The sequence below is a fragment of the Calonectris borealis genome, unplaced genomic scaffold (assembly GCF_964195595.1).
Source record: "Calonectris borealis unplaced genomic scaffold, bCalBor7.hap1.2 HAP1_SCAFFOLD_33, whole genome shotgun sequence".
Lineage (NCBI taxonomy): Eukaryota > Metazoa > Chordata > Aves > Procellariiformes > Procellariidae > Calonectris > Calonectris borealis.
The window spans coordinates 3,113,790-3,132,003 of record NW_027441449.1 but is presented as its reverse complement, the minus strand read 5'-3'; the positions used below and the strand labels follow the sequence as shown (position 1 = coordinate 3,132,003).

Genomic DNA, 18,214 nt, shown 5'->3' with positions numbered 1-18,214 from the left:
AGAAACTAGAAATGCAGGTTTGGACTCTAAAAATGAGATTTTGTAAACTGAAACGAAGCCTTTGGACCATAAAAATGAGGGTTTGGGCCATAAGAAGGCAATTCTGAAGTCTAGAATCAAAGATGTGGACCCTAAAAACGGAGTTTTGAGCCCCAAAAGAGGGGTTTACACCCTAAAAATGAGGGTTTGGGCCATAAAAAGGCAGTTCTGAACTCTAGAATCAAAGCTGTGGACCCTGAAAATGAAGCTTTGATTCTAGAGTTCAAAACTGCCTGAAATGAAGCTTTGAGCCCCAAAAGAGGGGTTGGACCATAAGAATGAGGGTTTGGAAACTCAGTATTTGGCTTGGACCCTAAAAACAACTGGCTGGATCTTAAAACCGAGTCTTTGGAGCCTGAAAATCAGACTTTAGAAACTAAAAATGCAGCTTTGGACTCTAAAAATGAGATTTTGTAAACTGAAATGGAGCCTTTAGACCATAAAAATGAGGCTTTGGAGCCTAAGATGAGGTTTTCTGCCATAAAATTGAGGGGTTAGACCCTAAAAATGGAAGTGTGTGTCCTAAAAAAAGGCTGTTCGCAATAAAAGACAGTTTTGGACCCTATAAATAAGGCTTTGGATGCTAAAAATGAGGCTTTGACCTTCATAATCAGACTGTGGTCCTTAAAAATGAGGCTCTGGGCCCTTGAAATGAGTGTTTGGCCTGAGGGTGACTGCTCCGAAGGGGAAATGGCTGAGCAGAAGAACGTTCCTGGGAGCCTGGGGACCAGAAGCATCCTTGAAACGTGCAGCTGGCCGCTCTGGAGCACAGCTGGGTACCGAGAATCCCGGCACCTCCAGGTCATCTCTGAAGTGAGACTCTGTGACTTTATCGGTCCCCTTTTGGGCTGACTTTTGGAGTGGGTTAGCTTTATCCGCCCACCTCGGGGATGGCTGAAGGCACAACTGGCCACTGCAGTAGGTGCCACACATACGGACGGTCCCAGCTGGCAGCGGGGAGGCCATTACGTGCGGCCGGAGGGACCCCGGTCCTGCTTAACGCCTGTGTGAAGAAACGGAAGCTTTTGGACCAGAAGGCCTGGCACAGCTGTGAGCTCGGCCACCGAACTTCTGTGCTAAGGAGGGTGCCAGAGGCAAAGCTGCACAGGCAGAGCTCCTGCAGGTGACTGGAAGCTCCTCGAGTGAAGCCCCTGCCATTCTGCAGTTCCCTAACGGAGCTGCAATTCGCCGGTGAGCTCCTGCCCCTCTTCTGTAGCTATGCCCGCGATTTGGAAGCCTGCCACGATCTTACAGGTGCCTCAGCGTGAAGCGCAGAAGATAACAACTTCCAGATGCAAACCCTTCTCACGCCAAAGCCGCTGGTAGGCAGCCGGAGGGGATGAGCCTAAGGAATTCTGCCGCGGGGAGGAGTGCTGCCAGCTGGAAGGGCAGGAGGAGCGGACCTATGACCTACCTGCGTGCTGTGGCCCCACGTTTCTTCCCCAGTGTCTGCGGTGCTGCTTATGCACCGTAATTGTTCGTAGAGTTTTGCGGCAGACGCTGACTTGCGGGCAATGCGGGGCAGAAGGGTGTGTTGTTTCAAGTCCCCCAACGGGTTCAGACAAGGCAAAACCTTTGGAGATACCTGTCCAAAGTCCCCTCGGCAGCTGGGGCTTTTCCTGCCACCCTTGCCTTCTTGAACAGGTTTCTCCTCCCCTTTAGCTGGGGAAGGATAGGGAGCAGCAGTACGGCTGACCGTACGTGGGGGGTGAGGAACAAGGGCAAGAGAGAGGGCCAGGGTTTTAGAGGGTCTCTGGTTTTAATGTGACCTAAACTCAGAAGCGTCTTCAATCGTGAGTCTGCACCAGGGCCTGCGAGAGAGCTGCAGCCATCGCTGAGGGAGCACCAGTAGCCCTCCACGGAAACGACAGGACAGCGTATCTCAGAACGACAACAAAGGTCGTCATAAAGGAGACGTTTAATGAGACGGAACAGGGTGGCAATGAAGCTAAGCGGATCTGTGGCGGGAGTCTGCTGCCCAGTAGGAGTCCGCTGCCCTGTCCGTGTTGGCCTTCATGCGCGCTGCCAGGCGGGAGAACGTTGGTCCGCTGGGCGTTCCCTCCAGGCTGAAGAGGTGCTCCAGTAAGGAAAGGCAGCAGCTCTGCCGCAGCAGCCGGGCTAGCCTCTTCCTCCTGCCGCACAAGAGAAACTGCTGGGCCCAGGGGCACCCGCTGCACAGTGCTACATGGGACAGGGACGGGGGAAGCGGGGCGGGGGACAAGCCAGTTACACCTCCTGGGAGGAAAGGGAGCTGATGGAGGGAGGGCTGCCGGAGCGGAAGGGGGCAGACAAAGAAGTGCCGCCGGGGGAAGCCGACCGCTGGAGAGGGCGTGTTGGCACTACAGCGCCGGGGGGGCCAAGCAAAGCTGGGAACCGGCAGGAAAAGGGGGATCACTCTCTGAGCTTCCTCATCCTCACTCCTCACCTCCACCTACTGCTCCGTCCCCACGTCCTGCTCCTGCCTCCAGACCCCCTGCCCCTCTTCAGCCTCTGCTCCCTGTTCACAGCTCTCTCTTCCCAGCCACCACCAACCCCCTGCCACTGCCAACGCGCGCCGGCAGACGCATCCCCGGCTGCAAGCTGCTCTTTACCCAAAGGCGTGCTTTGTTCCCGCGACTGCGCAGGGAGGGAGGGAGCGTGGGGCTCTGCCGGTCCCTGTTCTACCCGCGCATCGCTCCTTGGTGCCTCGGTCCTGCTAAGGCCCATGCGCCAGGTTAGGTGTGGCCTCAAGTCTAGGCAGGGCTGGGCCTGGGTGCCTGGGACCAGGGAGGAGATGGCTCTTCCTCCCCTGGGTTCTCAGTTCTGCTTCTTACCGGGCCTCCTGCGGCAGGGAGGATGCTCTTCTGGCAACGTACGCGGCACACGGCAACTTTTCCACCTGAGACTTGACAAAGGCTCCAACGATGGTCCGGGGGAACTGCCTTTTGAGCAGGCTCAAAGCCTTCCTGATCATTTTCTTTGCCAGCTTCACGCGTCCCATACGCCAGCAGGCCTGCAGAGGAAAAGGGAAACATCCCGACATGGCCGAGTTGCCCAAGAGACTGCAGGAATCTGCCAGTGGCTGGAGGTGCCGGGGATATCCCCTGCAACTGGGGCAGGCATCCAGCTCCGTCCCCAAGGAGATCCTTCCAGACCTCCCCGTCTCTTTACCTCCCCTTTGAGGCTGAAGAAGGTGGCCTCTTCGAAGCGGGCTATCACCTTCGCTCTCTCCGCTACTGAGTTCCTCAGAACCTCCGCTTCATTCAGCTTCATGAGGGCCTTTGCGCAAGCACACAGAGAGCAGGTGAGCGTGGGTGCGGAGCCCACGGCCAGCCCTGTCCTCCCTCGTTGCCTCCGGCATCGGTCTTAAGAGGGCCTGTTTCTCCCCCTGGTGATGCCCGCCCAAACACAGCCACGCTGGCTCAGAGCACAGCACCAGTGATCCTTCAGACCGCCTCCCTGCTAATGCCCCTCGTGCCAAGGGCACAGCGCCCTGCGTCTCTTGCCGCAGAAGAGGCGAACCGGAGGAAAAAGTCAGGGTCTGACCCCCGTCCCTTCCAAGGCACGCCCGACTGCAACGGGGAAGTTGTCCTGCCCGGAGCCAGGCAGGACTCCGTGCACAGTGGGTGCTGGCAAGCGGGGCACCTCACCATGTAGATGTTGGAGACGTGCAGGTAGGCAGCCGCACACTCCAGGAGGTAGTAAAAGGCTCTGGCAGTATCGCCCATCGCCTTGTAGTGGCGAGCCAAAGGCACGAGCACCGATTCCACGATGGCTTCGCATTCACAGGAGCACGCGCTGCTGCTCTTCCCGTCGGTCTTGCTGGGCAGCTCAGCTGCCTGTTCGCTCTCTGCCGCACTGCTCAGAGGAGAGTTCCCGGGGAGGAAGAGAGCAAAGAACACACGGGCATCACCTCTGCTGGTCTTTCTCCCCACAGAGACGGCACCAAAAGCCCTTTGTTCAAAGCAGAGCACGAGGCCGCAGGCAGGCGTGACTCTTACAGGTGCTTTGTAGGTAGGGAGAAAAACACAAGCTGGGCTTTCTGTCACCTCCCACGGGCAAACCAGCCGAGTCCCTCTGGCGGCTTTTGCCCTGCAGATTTTGCAGCGCTACTCTGCAGGAACTGGAAAGCCAGGGCTGTTCCAGTGTAGTGTGGCGATCGCTCTGAGCCCACGGGCTTCCTCAGGCACTTTCTCATCTCCATGGCCATCTCCTCCCAGCTCCCACCCCACGGAAAGCCTCTTCCCTAAGCTAGAGTCACAACCAGCAGCCAAATGCCGGCACTTCCTTTGTCTCCTCTGGAGACCCTGAGCTCACTGGCTTCAAAAATAATCAAAACTTTGTCTGCTCACCCAAAATCCTCCTCTGTGAAAGCCTGCTGCTGCTGCAGAGGATCTGCAGCATCTGGGAAGAGAACAGGGGGTTAGACACCTCCTCGCCTACCCCAGGGGCAGAGCTGCTCTCCCTCTCCCAGCGGGCTTGCAAGAATCCTTGCAAGGGTCCCGACACACAGAGGAAAGTCTGCCGTGGTCGTTCTCACCTCCTGGGCTGGTCCCTAGCAGATCTACTCCCACCCGATCCCCAGCACACGCCCCTGGGCTCCTGGAGGGCCCGGGCTGCGGAGCACGGTGCACAGCATACCCTCGGTGTCGCGGATCCTATTCCTCTTCAGCTGTTCTCCTGCCAACACCAAGGCCTCCCAGCTGCACGAGTCGCCCTGCTCAGCAGGGCTCCGACAGCTCCCTCCGTCCTGGGTGCTGGTGACGGCGCAGCGGTGGAAGGCCACAAAGTCCCCTTGGCCGCAGCTCTGGCATTTGTGTGCGTGCTGCTCCAGGAAGGCGGCACACTTGCGGTGCAAGGTGCCCCGCTGTCTCGCGGGCCACAGCTCGTAGGCAACCTCCCGCAGCAGTGGGACGCGGAAGGCCAGGACGCTGCACTGCTGCTGCACGGCCTTCCTGCTCAGACAGGGGCTCTCCATGCCTGCAAGGCAAAGGGCCTTTGCATCAGCCCGAGCTGGGGCCAGGGCTCGGGGCCGTCCCAACCGGGGCGCGAAAGTCCTGCCTTGGTGCGCAGCCTGGGCAGCGAACCAGCGCTGCTGCACGCCGAGCCTTGCGGCGCGGGGCGAAAGGGCCCGGCTTGCTTTGCTGACGCTAGGACAGCCCCGGGGACACAGCGCTCAGCTACGCTCCGGGCAGGAGCTGGGGGTGTTGCCGCCAGCCGAAGCAAGCCCCAGCCAGCGCCTTCTCCCCGCTCTTGGCAGGGCAGTCCCCAGCCTCCTGAGCTTTCCCCTCTGCCACAGGGGAATCAAAGCTGAGTAAAGGCCTGTCGAAGGCCCCAGGGCACTCTGGAGGGCATCTTTCATCTGGGCGCTGCAGGCGGCCGGGAGAGGACGTCAGGGATTCCACACGCCCTCTCATGCCTGCGCCACGAGCAGTGCTTGGAGGCAGGGGAGCGGAGGCCCTTGGGCCAGCTGGTGGGACCTTCCCTCCGGCGCAAAGCTGGTGTGCTTTGAGATCGACCTGTAAGACCTTTGAACAGCCCACGCCGAACAGCCGTGCCTGCCCGAGCTCCACCCGCCCATCACGGGGGGGAAGCGCACCATGCCCCGGGGAGCCCCGCCGGGACACAGCCGGGAGCTCCCTGGCTCACCTCACTGCTACCCCTTACCGTGCTCTGCCTGCGGGCAGATGGCTGGCCCCTCTTGGGCATCTTCTGGCAGCTCTGTGTCTTTCAGCCACTTAAGGATGTTGTCGCTCACCAGCATGTCCAACAAGCAATTCATCTTGTGCCTGACGTCAGCGGGAAGGATGTGCGACAGCATCTGGGTGGTAAACACCGGCCCGATGACAGCTGCGAACTTCAAAATCATCTGCTTCAGTGGCTTTGTCCGGTCGAGCTGAGCCAGCACAACCTCTGTCAAAAAGAAGCAACACGTCTCCCTCTTGCCTGTTCCCCAGGCTGAGGCTGCAAAGTTTCAACACGTGAAACGGGGTAGACTTTGGCCTCCTCTCCTCGGGACTGCGCCTGCTGGGCAATCGCAGCCCAGGGTAGGCGTCTTCAAAACGGCTCCGCTCCTGTTGGAATCGCAGGCCACGAGGCCTGGGGAAAAGCGAGATGCTCAAACAAATGCTCCCCCACTGAGGCAGAGGAGGGCAGGATCCAGCAGGTACAGGCATCCCGTGCTGCGCCCGGCCAGACCTGGAGTAGGTTTCTGCCCAACAGTGCACGCAGAGAACGGAGAACTTTCCCCACCTCAGAGGTGGACTGGGAGCTCCCCACAACGGTTGTCTTAACTTGCCCAGACGATACTATTCCTTTCTTTTGGTTTTCTTCTGGGCTTGTTTTTGGACAAAGCAACTTCATAGCGGGAATGCTTTAGCGTGACGTTTCTCCAAGGTTCATACAAATGGGTACGGCTAGAGAGGAGGGACGCTCCTTGACAGCTCCCCCACCCAGCTCCCCTGGCTACGGGGGGATTTCTGTGCCAATCCACAGAAAAAAAAATGGATTTGATTTGGGTCAAGTGCCTTGAGACCAGCGTTAGCTGGGGAACTTAAAAAGAGAATAGCGAGGTAGAAGCCACATTCAAAGCTGAGTCAGAGGCAAGTCAAAGATTTTTCCCAGCAAAGGATTTGTTTCTGTGAGAAAAGGGAGCTGTGTTAGTCTTGCACCAATAACCTTTTCTCTCCTACCTGCTGCTGGAAAGCAGCCAGCAGGCTCACAGCTGGTGCACACCCAGGAGGGGAAAACGGCTGCCCGCAACCCCAGGCCTGTTTCTGGTTCCCAGCAGAGCCCCCGGGCTGAGAGGGCGACTCTGCAGCCCCCCGGGCAGAGCGGGCAGAGCGGCGCTCGGCCCCTCACCTTTCAAGGTGGCGGGCAGCACGGTGTTCTCCAGGTTCACGTCTGGTCTGATGATGCAGACCCTGCCGTCGGTCCCCGCGCTGGAGCTCGAGGGTGCTGGGAGGGACGACGCCTCGACTGCAGAAGCTGGGTGGAGCAGGAGAGCACGAATAAGGCAATTTGCAAAGGGACTTGCAGCTTGCAAACATCTCAAAATTCACCTGAGATGGGACAAGTCCCACCTTACGTGGCCCAGTGCGGGCGCGCTGACCTGCCTGTGCTGAACGTGGTCATTAAGCAGAGCAAAACAGTTTCTTTGCATAGCCCTCCCAAAGATGTTCTGCCTTCAGACCAGCTTTCCCAAACAGTCCCTCAGTCAAAGCTTCCGCGACTGAACGCCCCGGGACAGAAAGCAGCAGCATCGCTGCCTTCAACAGCGCTGCCTCGCAGCCAGGGAAATTGCCGGCGATGATGCAAAACGGAGCGTCAGTCCTGGCTGTTCCCAAGGCCACAGCACTCTGGCTGGCATTGCCCTCTCGGCGGCATTACCACCGTTTTCTTCTATTACCAGCATCCTTGTGGGGATTTATGGGTTTGGATTCAAGTTTCCCGGGCCTGTCCCCCACCTCAAGCTGGGGTTTGTTCTCAAGCGAGCTGGCATTTGGCCAAGGCAAATGACATGCCCATTAGGACGCCTAAGAAACAGCAGAAACATGTGCTCCAGAGCAATTTCCCCTGTTTTAGCCCCCCAGCCCCTGCCCCAAGAATTTAGGCCCCTCCAAGCCACCAGAACTCGCTAGCCCCTGCTTTGGCTGTCCCAACAGCAAGGCACGCAGGAGCCCACACCTCCGCCAGACCAAGTTCTGCCCTGCTGCAGGATCTGACTCTGCCCAGATCCGTGGGGGAACGACGGGGCAAGACTGTGCTGCGGAGAATGCGCCACAACAACTCGCTCGTCAGCCGTAAAGGTGCTTACTGATCAGGCTCTCCCAGTTGTCCTCTGCTTTTTCACCCTGCCTCCGGGTGCGGAACAGGAGCATGTCGTTGCTGCGAAGGCAGCGCAGCAGCTCCTCGCAGTAATATGGGTTCCCCGAGCTCCTTTGGATCAGGAACCTGGACAGGAGCAGACCCAGCAGTGACCAGCAGAAGGGAAGTAAGGTGAAACACAGTTCGGGTGGGTGGTGAGTCACTCGCGCCTAACAGGGGAGCCAGCAGCCAGCTACACCGCACTTTTGAAAGGGATGGTCCTCCCGCTGGCTTGGGCTTTTGGGCCCCCCTGCACCTCCAGCCTTCGCTGAAGTCCATGGGAAAAGAATTGCGGACAACGCCCAAAGCACCGAGCAGCGAGCCCGGCCTTTCCTCTCCGCAGGAGCTTAGATCCTCTCTGGCAGCAGGGCGGACCTCTGCCCCAGGGAATCTCCCCCACAGCCTGGCCACCTAGACCGAGGCCTTTTCACAGCCCGGCCACGCTGGGGCTCGGGACTCTTCCTCCCTGCCTCCCTTCCTCCCTCTGCAACAGCCCCGCGCTCTGTGTCTGGGGAGTCGCCCGCTCTCAGCTCCCGCCTGCCAGGGCCAGGCACAACAAGCAACCCCCGTCAGGCACTCGCTAGAGTCAGTGCTGCTTCTGGAGGCCCTGCGCCCCCTCTCCTGGGGGGTTGATTCCCTTCCACGGTCTGCAGAGGTTCGAGCCCTCAGGAAGAGCTCCCCTGGCTCCAACTTACCTTGCCAGATCCCTGGAGATGCTGACCACTCCGAGGTTCTTGCAGACTTTCTGCACCACGGCTGAGGGTTTCAGCTCAGCCAGACGAAGATAGGTGATTTTCTGGGGTGTTGTGTTGTCTGCTGCAGCTTTGCGGAAGTTCTCTGTTCTCGCGTAGCCCGGAGCTAAGCTTATGACCATGAAGAGGGAGATGTTTCGGAGCACGGGTGACATGATACTCCAGGAGGCAAGGTCGATGAAATGGGCATTGCCGATGACAACTATGCCAAATTCTCCTCCAATGGTCTGAAAAAAGCAGGTTGTTCTGAGGGGAATCCGGTGGATTCTCAAGCGTCTTCCAGGGGAGGTTTAGCCTCTCTCTCCAGAGGATTCTCTGAAGTCTCTCCTCAACCACTTCCCTGCTCAGCAGCTTACTGACACTTAATTCCCTTGAGACTTTCAGGTCGCACCTAACATCACTTGCCCTGCAGGAGGAGGGAGCTTGGCCAAGGGAATGCAGAAGACTGTTTCTCCTGCAGGGCAGGCTTTACAGGAGGAAAGTTACGGGGTGTGTTTGTGGGGCTGCGGGGGGAGGTGGGGGGTTTCTCGGGCCCTGAAGCGCGATGACCCAGGCACGTGGTCCTCCCACCCGCTCACACTGCTGTGGCGCAGAGCCCGCAGCCGGCAGGGTTGTTGTCCTTCTGCGACCCAGGAGGAAGGAAGGAGAAATGCTCACCTTCTCTAGCACTTTCGTCCAAGTCGCGTGCAATTCATTTTTTCTTTCCGTTTCATGCATCTTGCGAACCTTGTCCGAAACGGGAAACTGGCCAGAAAAGCAGAGTCAGGGAGAAACGTCACTCCGGGGCTAGGCACGCTTACCCACCAAGCAAGAGTGCAGAGCAAACCGCCGCTGCTGGCCTCAGCACCCCACCTCTCCCCAACACGGGGAGCCCCAGTGGGGACTTCGCCCGGAGCCTCAAGCAGAGGCCCTCTGCTGAGGGTCTTTGGCAGAGCTGGGGCTTTGGGGTGGGCTGAAGAGCTGGTTCTCCGGCTGTGGGCATCTCGGGCTGGCTGGAGCAGACCACTCACGCAGCAGTGACCTCAGCACCAGGGCAGCACCAGCCTCTCTCCAACGCACTTCCAGGGTGCTGAGCAAGGCACCGGGCGCTGCCGGCTGAAGTGCGGGACATGATCTCACCACCGGGCCCGGGAGTGGGAAACGTGTGCCGTGACCCCTGCGATTCCCACCCTGAGCTAAGGCACGCCCAGCAGCGCGCCACACAACGTCGGACCCCGAAGAGCTCAGGAGGCGGCCTCCTCCAGGGCCAGAGAGGCCTCTCTCTTACCTCGACGAGGAAAATGTCATTGAGGTGGCAATAGCTGCTCTCTTCGATGGTCCCTTGGAGCTTTTCCTGCAGCATGCTCTGCCTGGCGCTGCTCGATTCACAGTCGTGGAGGCCCAGAGCCCTGGCCATCAGGGTACGGAGGGCAGAGAAGGACTGCCTCATGTTGACCTCGACCAGTTTCATGGCAACCACCCTGCCGTGCAAAAGCAAAAGGGACTGAGCTCCCCAACGGCCCATGCCTTCTAAGACCAAAGGGTGGAGGTGCCCTTGCGCGGGGCTCTTCAGCCACCCATCCCAAAGTGCTTCCCAGAGAAGCCCAAGCTTTTCACTCCCCGTACGAGAAAGGGCACAGAGGGGCAGTTGCTGCCAAGCCACTGGGAGAGCTGGGCCCAGACCCCCTGTCGGCCCCAGGTCTCGCTACGTGCCCCCTGCAGAGGAACTCACGGGGCTAAGAGGCAAGGGTGGAGCAAGGGGTGAGCTTGCCTTTGGGCTCCAGACCTCAGCAGTCTGCCTCCCAGGCCACAGGAAGGCTTTTCTGCCCCAGTCCTCCCGCTGGGACACAGGCAGAGGGCAAGCAGGGCTTCTGGGACGGGCCACCCTGCTGTCTGTTGGGTCTGGAGCCAGCTGAAAAGCACTGAGCTTGGGCTCTTTCCTTCTATCTGTGCCTGGCCCAGAGGTGAAGGAGGAAAGGCCATGGCTCAAGAAGCCACTTCCAACTCCCCGAAGAGGCAGAGGCGGGAGCCGAGCACACAGGAGCTCCTAGGGAGTGTCTCCAGGAGGCTTTTTCGGGAGGCTGCAGTCCAAGGGCCAGGCGCACTGGCAGAGGGGCTGGAGTGTTCCATGGCTGTCAGGGGATGGGCAGGGGCAGTGTCCCAAAGCTACGGGTCAAAAACCTGTACCTGTAGCCAGCTTCCTGGCCTAAATGGGCCAGTTCAGTAAGTAAGTGGCTCCTGCCGGAGCCCAGCCTGCCCTCAAATGCCAGGATGTGCCTTTGTCCTAACTCCTTATAGGCTTCCAAGCAGCTGCGAAAGAGGTCAATCTCCTTCTCCCGACCTGGGAAGACAAACAAGAAAAGGAGCTGCTGGGGTGTGCTGAAAAGCAAAGAGCCGTCCCTTCAGCTGGCACCCTCCACCGCAGCTTCCCTCCCCGCCACCGCACCCGCCAGCCTGCCTACACCCAGGCCTCCTTCCCGCCCTCTCATCCCGGCTTTTGCCCCTCTGCCTTCCTCAGCGCGGCAGCAGACCCGCCTGCCCGCCTGCCCCACAGCGCCGCTCCCGTGCCCTCTTCCCTGCCCCGCTCCCCTCCCGTAAGCACAGAGATTCAGCCGGCCCCACGCGACTCCCCGCGGCGATCCGGCGCGAGACTGGAAGGGGTGATTTGAGTCGCTGCAGGCAGCTATGTCCCAAACAGACCCCTCGCTGTACCGTGAGCCGCAGAGCACTTCCCAGTAGCTAAGGCGGCATCTTCAAACCTGTACTGGTTTTGGCTGGGCTAAAGTTAACCTTCTTCAGTAACAGCTCCTACGGTGCTGTGTTTTGGATTTGTGACCCAACATCGGCGTTGATAACACAACGATGTTCGAGTTGTTGCTGAAGAGTGCTCGCACGGCGTCAAGGCCTTTTCCATTCCTCACGCCGCCCCGCCAGCGAGCAGGCTGGGGGTGCGTAAGAAGCTTGGAGGCGGCGCAGCCGCGACAGCTGACCCAACTGCCCAAAGGCCTATTCCATGCCATGTGATGCTGTGCTCAGCAAGAAAAGCTGGGGGAAAGGAGGAGGAAGGGGGACATTCGGAGTTATGGAGCTTGTCTTCCCAAGTCACCGTTACGCACGATGAAGCCCTGCTTTCCTGGAAGTGGCTAGACACCTTCCTGCCGAAGGGAAGCAGTGAATGAATGCCTGATTTTGCCTTGCGCGCGTGCGCAGCTTTTGCTTTCCCTATTAAGCTGTCTGTATCGCAGCCCACCAGTGTTCTTCCTTTTGCCCTTCCAATTCTCTTCCCCATCCCACTGTGGGGAGCGAGCGGCTCTGTGGGGCTGAGCTGCCTACTGGGCTTAAGCCATAGCAGGGCCCAAAACATCCGGCAAGACACCGAGCGATTAAAGGCATCCCGTGTGTCCTGACATTTCCATGTCTACTCGCAGACGCTGCCAAGAAAGGAACTCCGAGGAGTACGAGGGGGAGAACCCACCACCAAAACTCTCCGTCAGTCTGGCAGAAGGAAATCTCTTTCCTGATCCCAAAGACGGGGATCAGCTTAGCCCCCGGGGTGTGAGCAGCTCCATAGTTGAAAGGAACCTTTGTACGAGGTCTGGAGCACGGCAGGGAGCACCAGGCGCCTCACCCCGCTTTCCACTCCACAGATACCAACCAAGTAGAGGCCAAGACAGGCGGCACTTCCTTAGGGCCGCTGCAGGCAACACCATCCCTGGCAAAAGCTTCTCCCTTCCCAGCGTGGCACTAAAAGTTACCACGGGGAAGAAACTGGGGTTCAGAAGAGCAAGGCGTTCTCCACCTACCCAGCAAGGGGAGTTCCTCTGACCTCTCCGTGGTAAGAGCCATGCCAAATACGCTAGAAGCAGGGGAAAAGAAAACACAAGTCAATTAGCTGGTGAGAAGCCAGGGGACACAGAGAAGCAGCCTGACGTGGAGGGGCAGGATGTGCCTCTCGGGTACCTGCTTTTCTTTCGAGCAGCATCTTATCCCCTGCACGCTCCCCCAGCCAAAGTTCAAGCTGCACATTAGGACAGCTTCAAGCATAGAGAAGCCCAACGGCCATGGTGGGACAGGAGGACGTATCAAGAATCCATCCCCAGAGGCCAAACCCAGAGAAATTGGAGACATGAAAGAAGGCAGGGTGCGCTCTTGGCTAGCAGACAGCTTCACCACGTTGGCCAAGAAAAGCAAGTGCCTTGGAAAGGAGGACTTGTGTCACTGAACGAGTTGGGATGCCAAGCACCTGACACCTGTGGCTCAAGTCTTCCTGTAGTTTCAAAGAGACGGCGATGTTAACATTCAAACCGTCATCCAAAGAGAAGGTTAAATCCTGGCCCAGAGGAAGAGCTGAGATTTCAGCAGGAAGACACGGGGAAGAGTGTCCCGATGGTCCACATTCCCCATGGGAACCGGACTTCCTGCTCGGAAGCCGCTGGGACAAAAACCTCCTTAGGTCAGCATTACCAGGGCACGTGGTGGAGCAAGCACAGCACGGAAAGCCCAGTTGAAAGCCATTTGGACAGAGCCTGCAAGGCCAGGTTGTGTCTGCCAAGACAGACAAACCGTCCCCATCCCTGTGGCTACTCCCGCTCTCTCAGCAGCAGGAGACAGCAGGGGAGAGAGGCAAAAAGCCTCCCACGCCAGGGCTTCTGACCCTCTCAGCCCCACGGAAGGGAGACCAGCCCGGTCTCTCTCTGCAGAACTCCTCTTTGCTGGCCAAGGCTGCACCCTTGGTGCCACCGTCCCCTCATCCAGCCCTCTCAGAGGACACTCACTCCTCCTTGGTGATCCCCAGGTATTCATAGACAGTGCCAGGGTGTTCAAGGCCTTTCATCTCCTTGTCCTCCAGCTTCTTGAAGTAGTGAGGGGGCAGCCGAGAGGCGGCGTACGTCACTGCATCACAGGACACCAGCCCAGGGTAGTTCACCATCATCCGGGCTGCCAAATTCACCTTCTGGCCAATGACTGCCAGGGAGAGAGAGAGAGCACGCGTTGATGTACCTGTGCCACCCGCCCCGCGACGCCCTTCCCAGCCAACGGCCGCCTCGCCTCCGGCACAGGCCAACGCCACGGCGGGGTCAGCAGAACCCAGGGGAACAACCGGCCGCGGAGCCCATTCTCCCGCCCTGGGCCAGGACCGGCGCCGCCTGGGCCATTCCCGACCGGCTGCTGGGCAAGCCCTCTCCCAGCCCGCCTTCCTCTTCCAGGCTGCTGTGCGTAAGCGGGCCCACGCCAGCCTCCCGCGCTGCAGACGTGTGCCTCCTACCTGTGTATTCGTGCCGCAAAGGGTGGCCAAGGACTCCGCAGAACACCGTCCCGCTGGTAACGGCAACAGACACTGCCCTGGCACACAGGGAAACGGTGTGGCTTCAGCAGCGTCCCAGGCACAGTCCTGCCCGCCCGGCTCCATCCCTTCCTGCCCCTCCCCGCGGCGCTAGCCTGGGCCGCCTGCCGTCCTGCCCCGCCAGCGCGGGCCTCGGGGACGTGGAGAGCTCAGGGGTGCCACATGCCCGGGTTGCAAAGGACAAAGGACAGGGGTAGAGCGCGTGCAGGAAGTTTTGGACTCTTCCCCTGAGGCCACGTTCCCTGAGCTGCGACCTGCAGAAGGCCCCAGCCTTCTTGTGAGAAAAGAGAGAGGGAAGAAGGCCCCCATGATGTCACCGCCTGCGATGACAGCAACTTGAGATGAGGTGGCTTCAGTTCATGGACCAGTCGCCCAGAAGGGCCTTTTCCCTCTGGCACCAAGGAGCCTCTCGCCCTTGCGAGGGCTCGCTCCAGCACGGTGGCTAGCAGGGTGTGCTTGGAGGGAGTCCGCCTGGCTGCCGTGGGCTAAGCCCAGGGGTCACCTGCCACTTCTCAGGGCACTGCCTCCTTCCTGCCAGGGACGAGGGCGGGCAAGCTAGAAGGCACGTCTCTTTCTGGTAAGCCCCCTTGCACCGTCCCAGGCAGCGTGCACCCGCCCCCCCACCACACACTCACTGTATTTCCCTGAGCATCATGGGGCACGCGTAGGAGATCTGACTAGCGCACTGCAAGGCGTGAACGCTCTCGTAGGGCAGCTTTTCTCCGGTGAGCCCAAACACGCAGAGGAACGTGCAGCCCTGCCAAGGACAGATGCAGCACATCTTGCTACGACGCCTAAGTAGGGTCTCTCCCTCTTGCTCACCGCCCACCCTCTCGGGGTAGGGGGAGACGATTGCTCCCTCACACTCACTTTATCAAACAGGAGGACTTTGTTGATTTCGCCGTTGTGCGGACGGAGGATTTCTAGCATCATCCTGCTGGCATTGCGGAGGATTACGCAGAAATCCTCTTTGCTGCTTCCTGCAGCCAGCCGCAGTTGGACGAAGAGGCTGGTGACCGGCCGTAGCTCAGAGAAGAAGTCCAGCGGCACTCTGTCATCAAGCTGGAAGACAAGAGCAGGACAGCTTCACCGCCCAGCTCTCCCGGGGGCTTACTGCCCACCCCCCATCCCGAGGGAGAGCAGGCGTACCGGCAATAGCAGGTACGAGGAGGAAGGGGTAAATCCTCCTCTGGGTGCAGATGGCCGGCAGGCTGCCCGGCCTGCGGCAGGCAGATACAGGTACGGACATGAGGGGCGACCCTCAGGAGCGCCCTAGGGACTTCACTGGAATCTCCCCTTTATCCCACCGTCATGTCCGCAGCACATCCAGAACCATAGCCACGGCAAAGACAGAGAGACAGACGCCCGCCTCCCGCCACCCGCCTCTCTCTGAGGACAACGCACGCAATGGTGCAGCACCGGTGCCCCTTGGCTCAGTTTCCCCGCGTTGTCGTCTCAGGGTGCATTTTCTTTTGTTTGTCTGTTCTCGTGAGAACTCCATCTCTGCAGTGCACCGCTGCTGCCCTCCAAAAACGCAGCCCCCGGCAGCGGTGGCCTGGCCATACCTTCCTGAGAGCAGCTTCTGGTATGTACTTCCTAATCTCCTCCTCCGCATCGGGGTCATGGGGCATAAGAGGAGGCCTCATGGCACCTGAGGAGAGAAAGTGCAGGTGGTCGCTGGGAGGATGGGACTACGAGGCGGTGGAAAGCAGGGAGGAGAAAGAGCCTTCTCGTTTGCTCACGTTGCCACCTCCAGATGCTCGGGGCAGAACTGTCCCCTGCAGGAGGAGGCAGCAGCAGTGACTGCCCCAGCCGATGCACAGGAGGGCCAAAAGCGTGAGCGCTGACGGAAAGGGGGAAGAGGGCAGAAGTGGTTCCTCTCTGGCCCCTGAAGGAGCCGGGCCGCACCTTCCCAGGCAGTCACAGAAGAAGGTGAAGCTGGCACTCACCTTCCCCTTCCAAGCGGTGCTCCATTGGGTATTGGACAAGCCTGCGTAAAACGTCTTGGGATTCTGACCAAGGCATCCAATCCATGTCCGTAACCTGAAGACACAGGGAATGAAAGCGCTGCCACTGGCCTCCCCAGGAGCCCCAGGGGACAGAGCCTGCCCCCCACTGTCACTGCCCAGAAGAGGGGAGAACAAGCCCTCCTGGCTGGATGGGACAGCAGTGCTTCCTCAGAAGCACCGGAGCTGGGCAGGCATCCCCCAAGCATCCCCCAGCTGTCAACAACAGCTCCGGGACCCACAGAGGACATTGCTGGTGGGGCCAGAACCCTTCCAGTGCCTCCCGACCCCTCAAACCCAGCAAGCCCAGCCCACAGTTACCCCTGAGGTGGAAGGACAAGAGCTTCAGCTGCCTGCCCGCTTTCACAGCTACAACTCCCTCCACATTCAGCTCCTCAGCCTTCTGACACCTCCCTCCTTCATGCCCAGGTCGGGGTCTTCAGAATGGCTCTAGACGCCATCCCATCCACCCACCTTCCTAGCTCTTTTGCCTTCACATCTCCTGGTCCTGAGACTTTGCTGCTCACATTGCTCCCAGGCGGCGGCCGAGAGGATAACTTCGCCTGCCGTTGCAAGCTCTTGGGCCTCACAAACTTCATCCAGGGCCGGGCCAGAGATCAAGAAGTACTGCCACGTCCTCTGTCTGACAATCAGGAGGTCCATGGGCCCTGCAGAGATCCCTGGTGAGAGAGGGAGAAGCAGAACTGTCACAGGGAACGTTTTGAGCTCTGCAGCCCCCGGCATCTCAGCTGTTCAGAAGCTAATCTGAAGCCCAGCGGGGAGATGGGCGTTATGGAGGGGGAGGGCACCCTCCGTCCGACTCGGGAGCGCACTGACACGGGTCCCTGAAACGGGTGTCTAGAAATAGAATGTGTTGAGAGTGCCGGGCGTCAGAAGCCCTGCCTGCCCCAGAAGCCCAGCAAACCAGCAGGCTTGATCACCGCCTGCTCCGTTTACGTGCAGGCAGGTTGTAGCTCTCTGCTTGAGAAAACACAACAGCCTGCCAAAGCCCTTCCCACAGCCGTCTGCAAAGCCGTTCCCCTTTGCTCTTTGTGCAAGGCAGGGGAGAATCCAGCAGGGGAAAGGGGGCAAAGCTGCCCCCACCTGAAAAAAATGAAAGGGTAGCTCCCTCCTGCAGAGGTCTCTGCTAAAACGGACATTCCAAGACCCTAATACTTGATCTGACACCCGCTCTGCCTTGAAGCTTCCTCTGCATCTGCAAACGCGTGCAAACCCAGCAGTCCTGGTCTCCCATCCCCGCTCCGACCACAGCTGGCCCCTTGAATGCTTGCAGGAGATGCTTTCCTTTGGCACCAGCCCCAGTAGGGATCCCCGCATTCCCTGCCGGTGAGAAGCACCCTGTGGCACGGGAGAGTGCCACGGCTCTGCGCCTGGCACAGCACCCGTACCTATCTTCAGCTGGATGTTCTGACGCACGTTCGTCTCATGACTCCCGTGTTTCTTCTGGATCTGCCGGCTACATTGCAGCACCAGGCGGATGGTCTTAGCCATCTCCTGGGGGGGGGCTCTCCACAGCACCAGCACAGCATCCCCTGGGGAAAGCGAGGGGAAGGTACAGGCTCTGCTGAGCCCTGACTCTCCCCGACCTATGCTCAGTGGCAGGGACAGCAGAAACCGGCCGCCGTGCTGAGGAAGATGGGCTTGTGGGAGGGCATCCTGCTGGAGCACCACACCCTGGGCACCGGGACACCTCTCCTCTCCCGGGCCAGCCGCAGCAGCAGCCAGCCGGCAGCGGTGGCACCCCCCGCCCCGAGCGCTCCTCTGCAGCTGCAGCGCACCAGGGACGACCCCTCCCCTCGCAGCCTGGCAGCCCGAGCTCCGCCATCACCAGGACCTCCCTGCCCCTCACCACCACCCCGACACACACCTTCGGCGGCGCTCCCGAGGGGGTCTCTTCCTCTCGGTGCTTCCTTGCCCCCACCCCCAGCCCAGGGCCCTACGAGCGGGGGCAGAGCGAGGGGAGCCAAAGCCAAACCGCAGGCAGGCCCGGGGGGTAAGAGAAGCCTGGAGAAAGGGCGCTGCGGGGGGGGGTGCGTGCCTGGCCAGAAAGCTGGCTGAAGGTGCTGCACGGAGCCCCTTGGGAAGGACAGCAGAGCAAATGGCCGCCACAACAGTTCAGTGCTGCAGATCAGGACCCGTGGGCATCGTCGTCCTAAGTACATACCGGCAAACTTCAAGATGTCTCCTCCAAACACCAGTATCTCTGTGGACAGAGGGAAGGAAAAGAA

The 18,214-nt window shown here is 59.7% G+C and overlaps 1 protein-coding gene across 1 annotated transcript; it reads right to left on the bottom strand.

The window, feature by feature from the left end:
• Positions 1–1,941: 1,941 nt before the first annotated feature.
• On the bottom strand, positions 1,942–17,477 carry LOC142076136 (adenylate cyclase type 10-like). The gene is made up of 21 exons (XM_075138517.1): positions 17,375–17,477; positions 16,440–16,633; positions 15,909–16,002; positions 15,525–15,610; positions 14,830–15,021; positions 14,595–14,716; positions 13,882–13,958; positions 13,391–13,580; positions 12,419–12,471; positions 10,803–10,956; positions 9,904–10,096; positions 9,294–9,380; positions 8,580–8,863; positions 7,835–7,971; positions 6,880–7,005; positions 5,686–5,982; positions 4,653–4,998; positions 3,669–3,876; positions 3,190–3,297; positions 2,853–3,031; positions 1,942–2,171 (listed from the first exon to the last, which is right to left on the bottom strand). Exons 1-21 carry the CDS (start codon positions 17,475–17,477, stop codon positions 1,988–1,990), a joined length of 3,414 nt encoding a protein of 1,137 aa, XP_074994618.1. The 3' UTR covers positions 1,942–1,987.
• Between the last annotated feature and the right edge of the window lie 737 nt (positions 17,478–18,214).

Bases quoted from the DNA above. Each gene is read 5' to 3' on its own strand.
- LOC142076136 (XM_075138517.1), bottom strand. From the start codon at position 17,477: ATGGCTAAGACCATCCGCCTGGTGCTGCAATGTAGCCGGCAGATCCAG. The intron at 16,003-16,439 runs GTGGGTGGATGG...CTGTGTCTTCAG, and splicing joins AAGGCAAAAGAGCTAGGAAG to GTTACGGACATGGATTGGAT. The intron at 15,022-15,524 runs GTATGGCCAGGC...CTTGTCTTCCAG, and splicing joins CAGAAGCTGCTCTCAGGAAG to CTTGATGACAGAGTGCCGCT.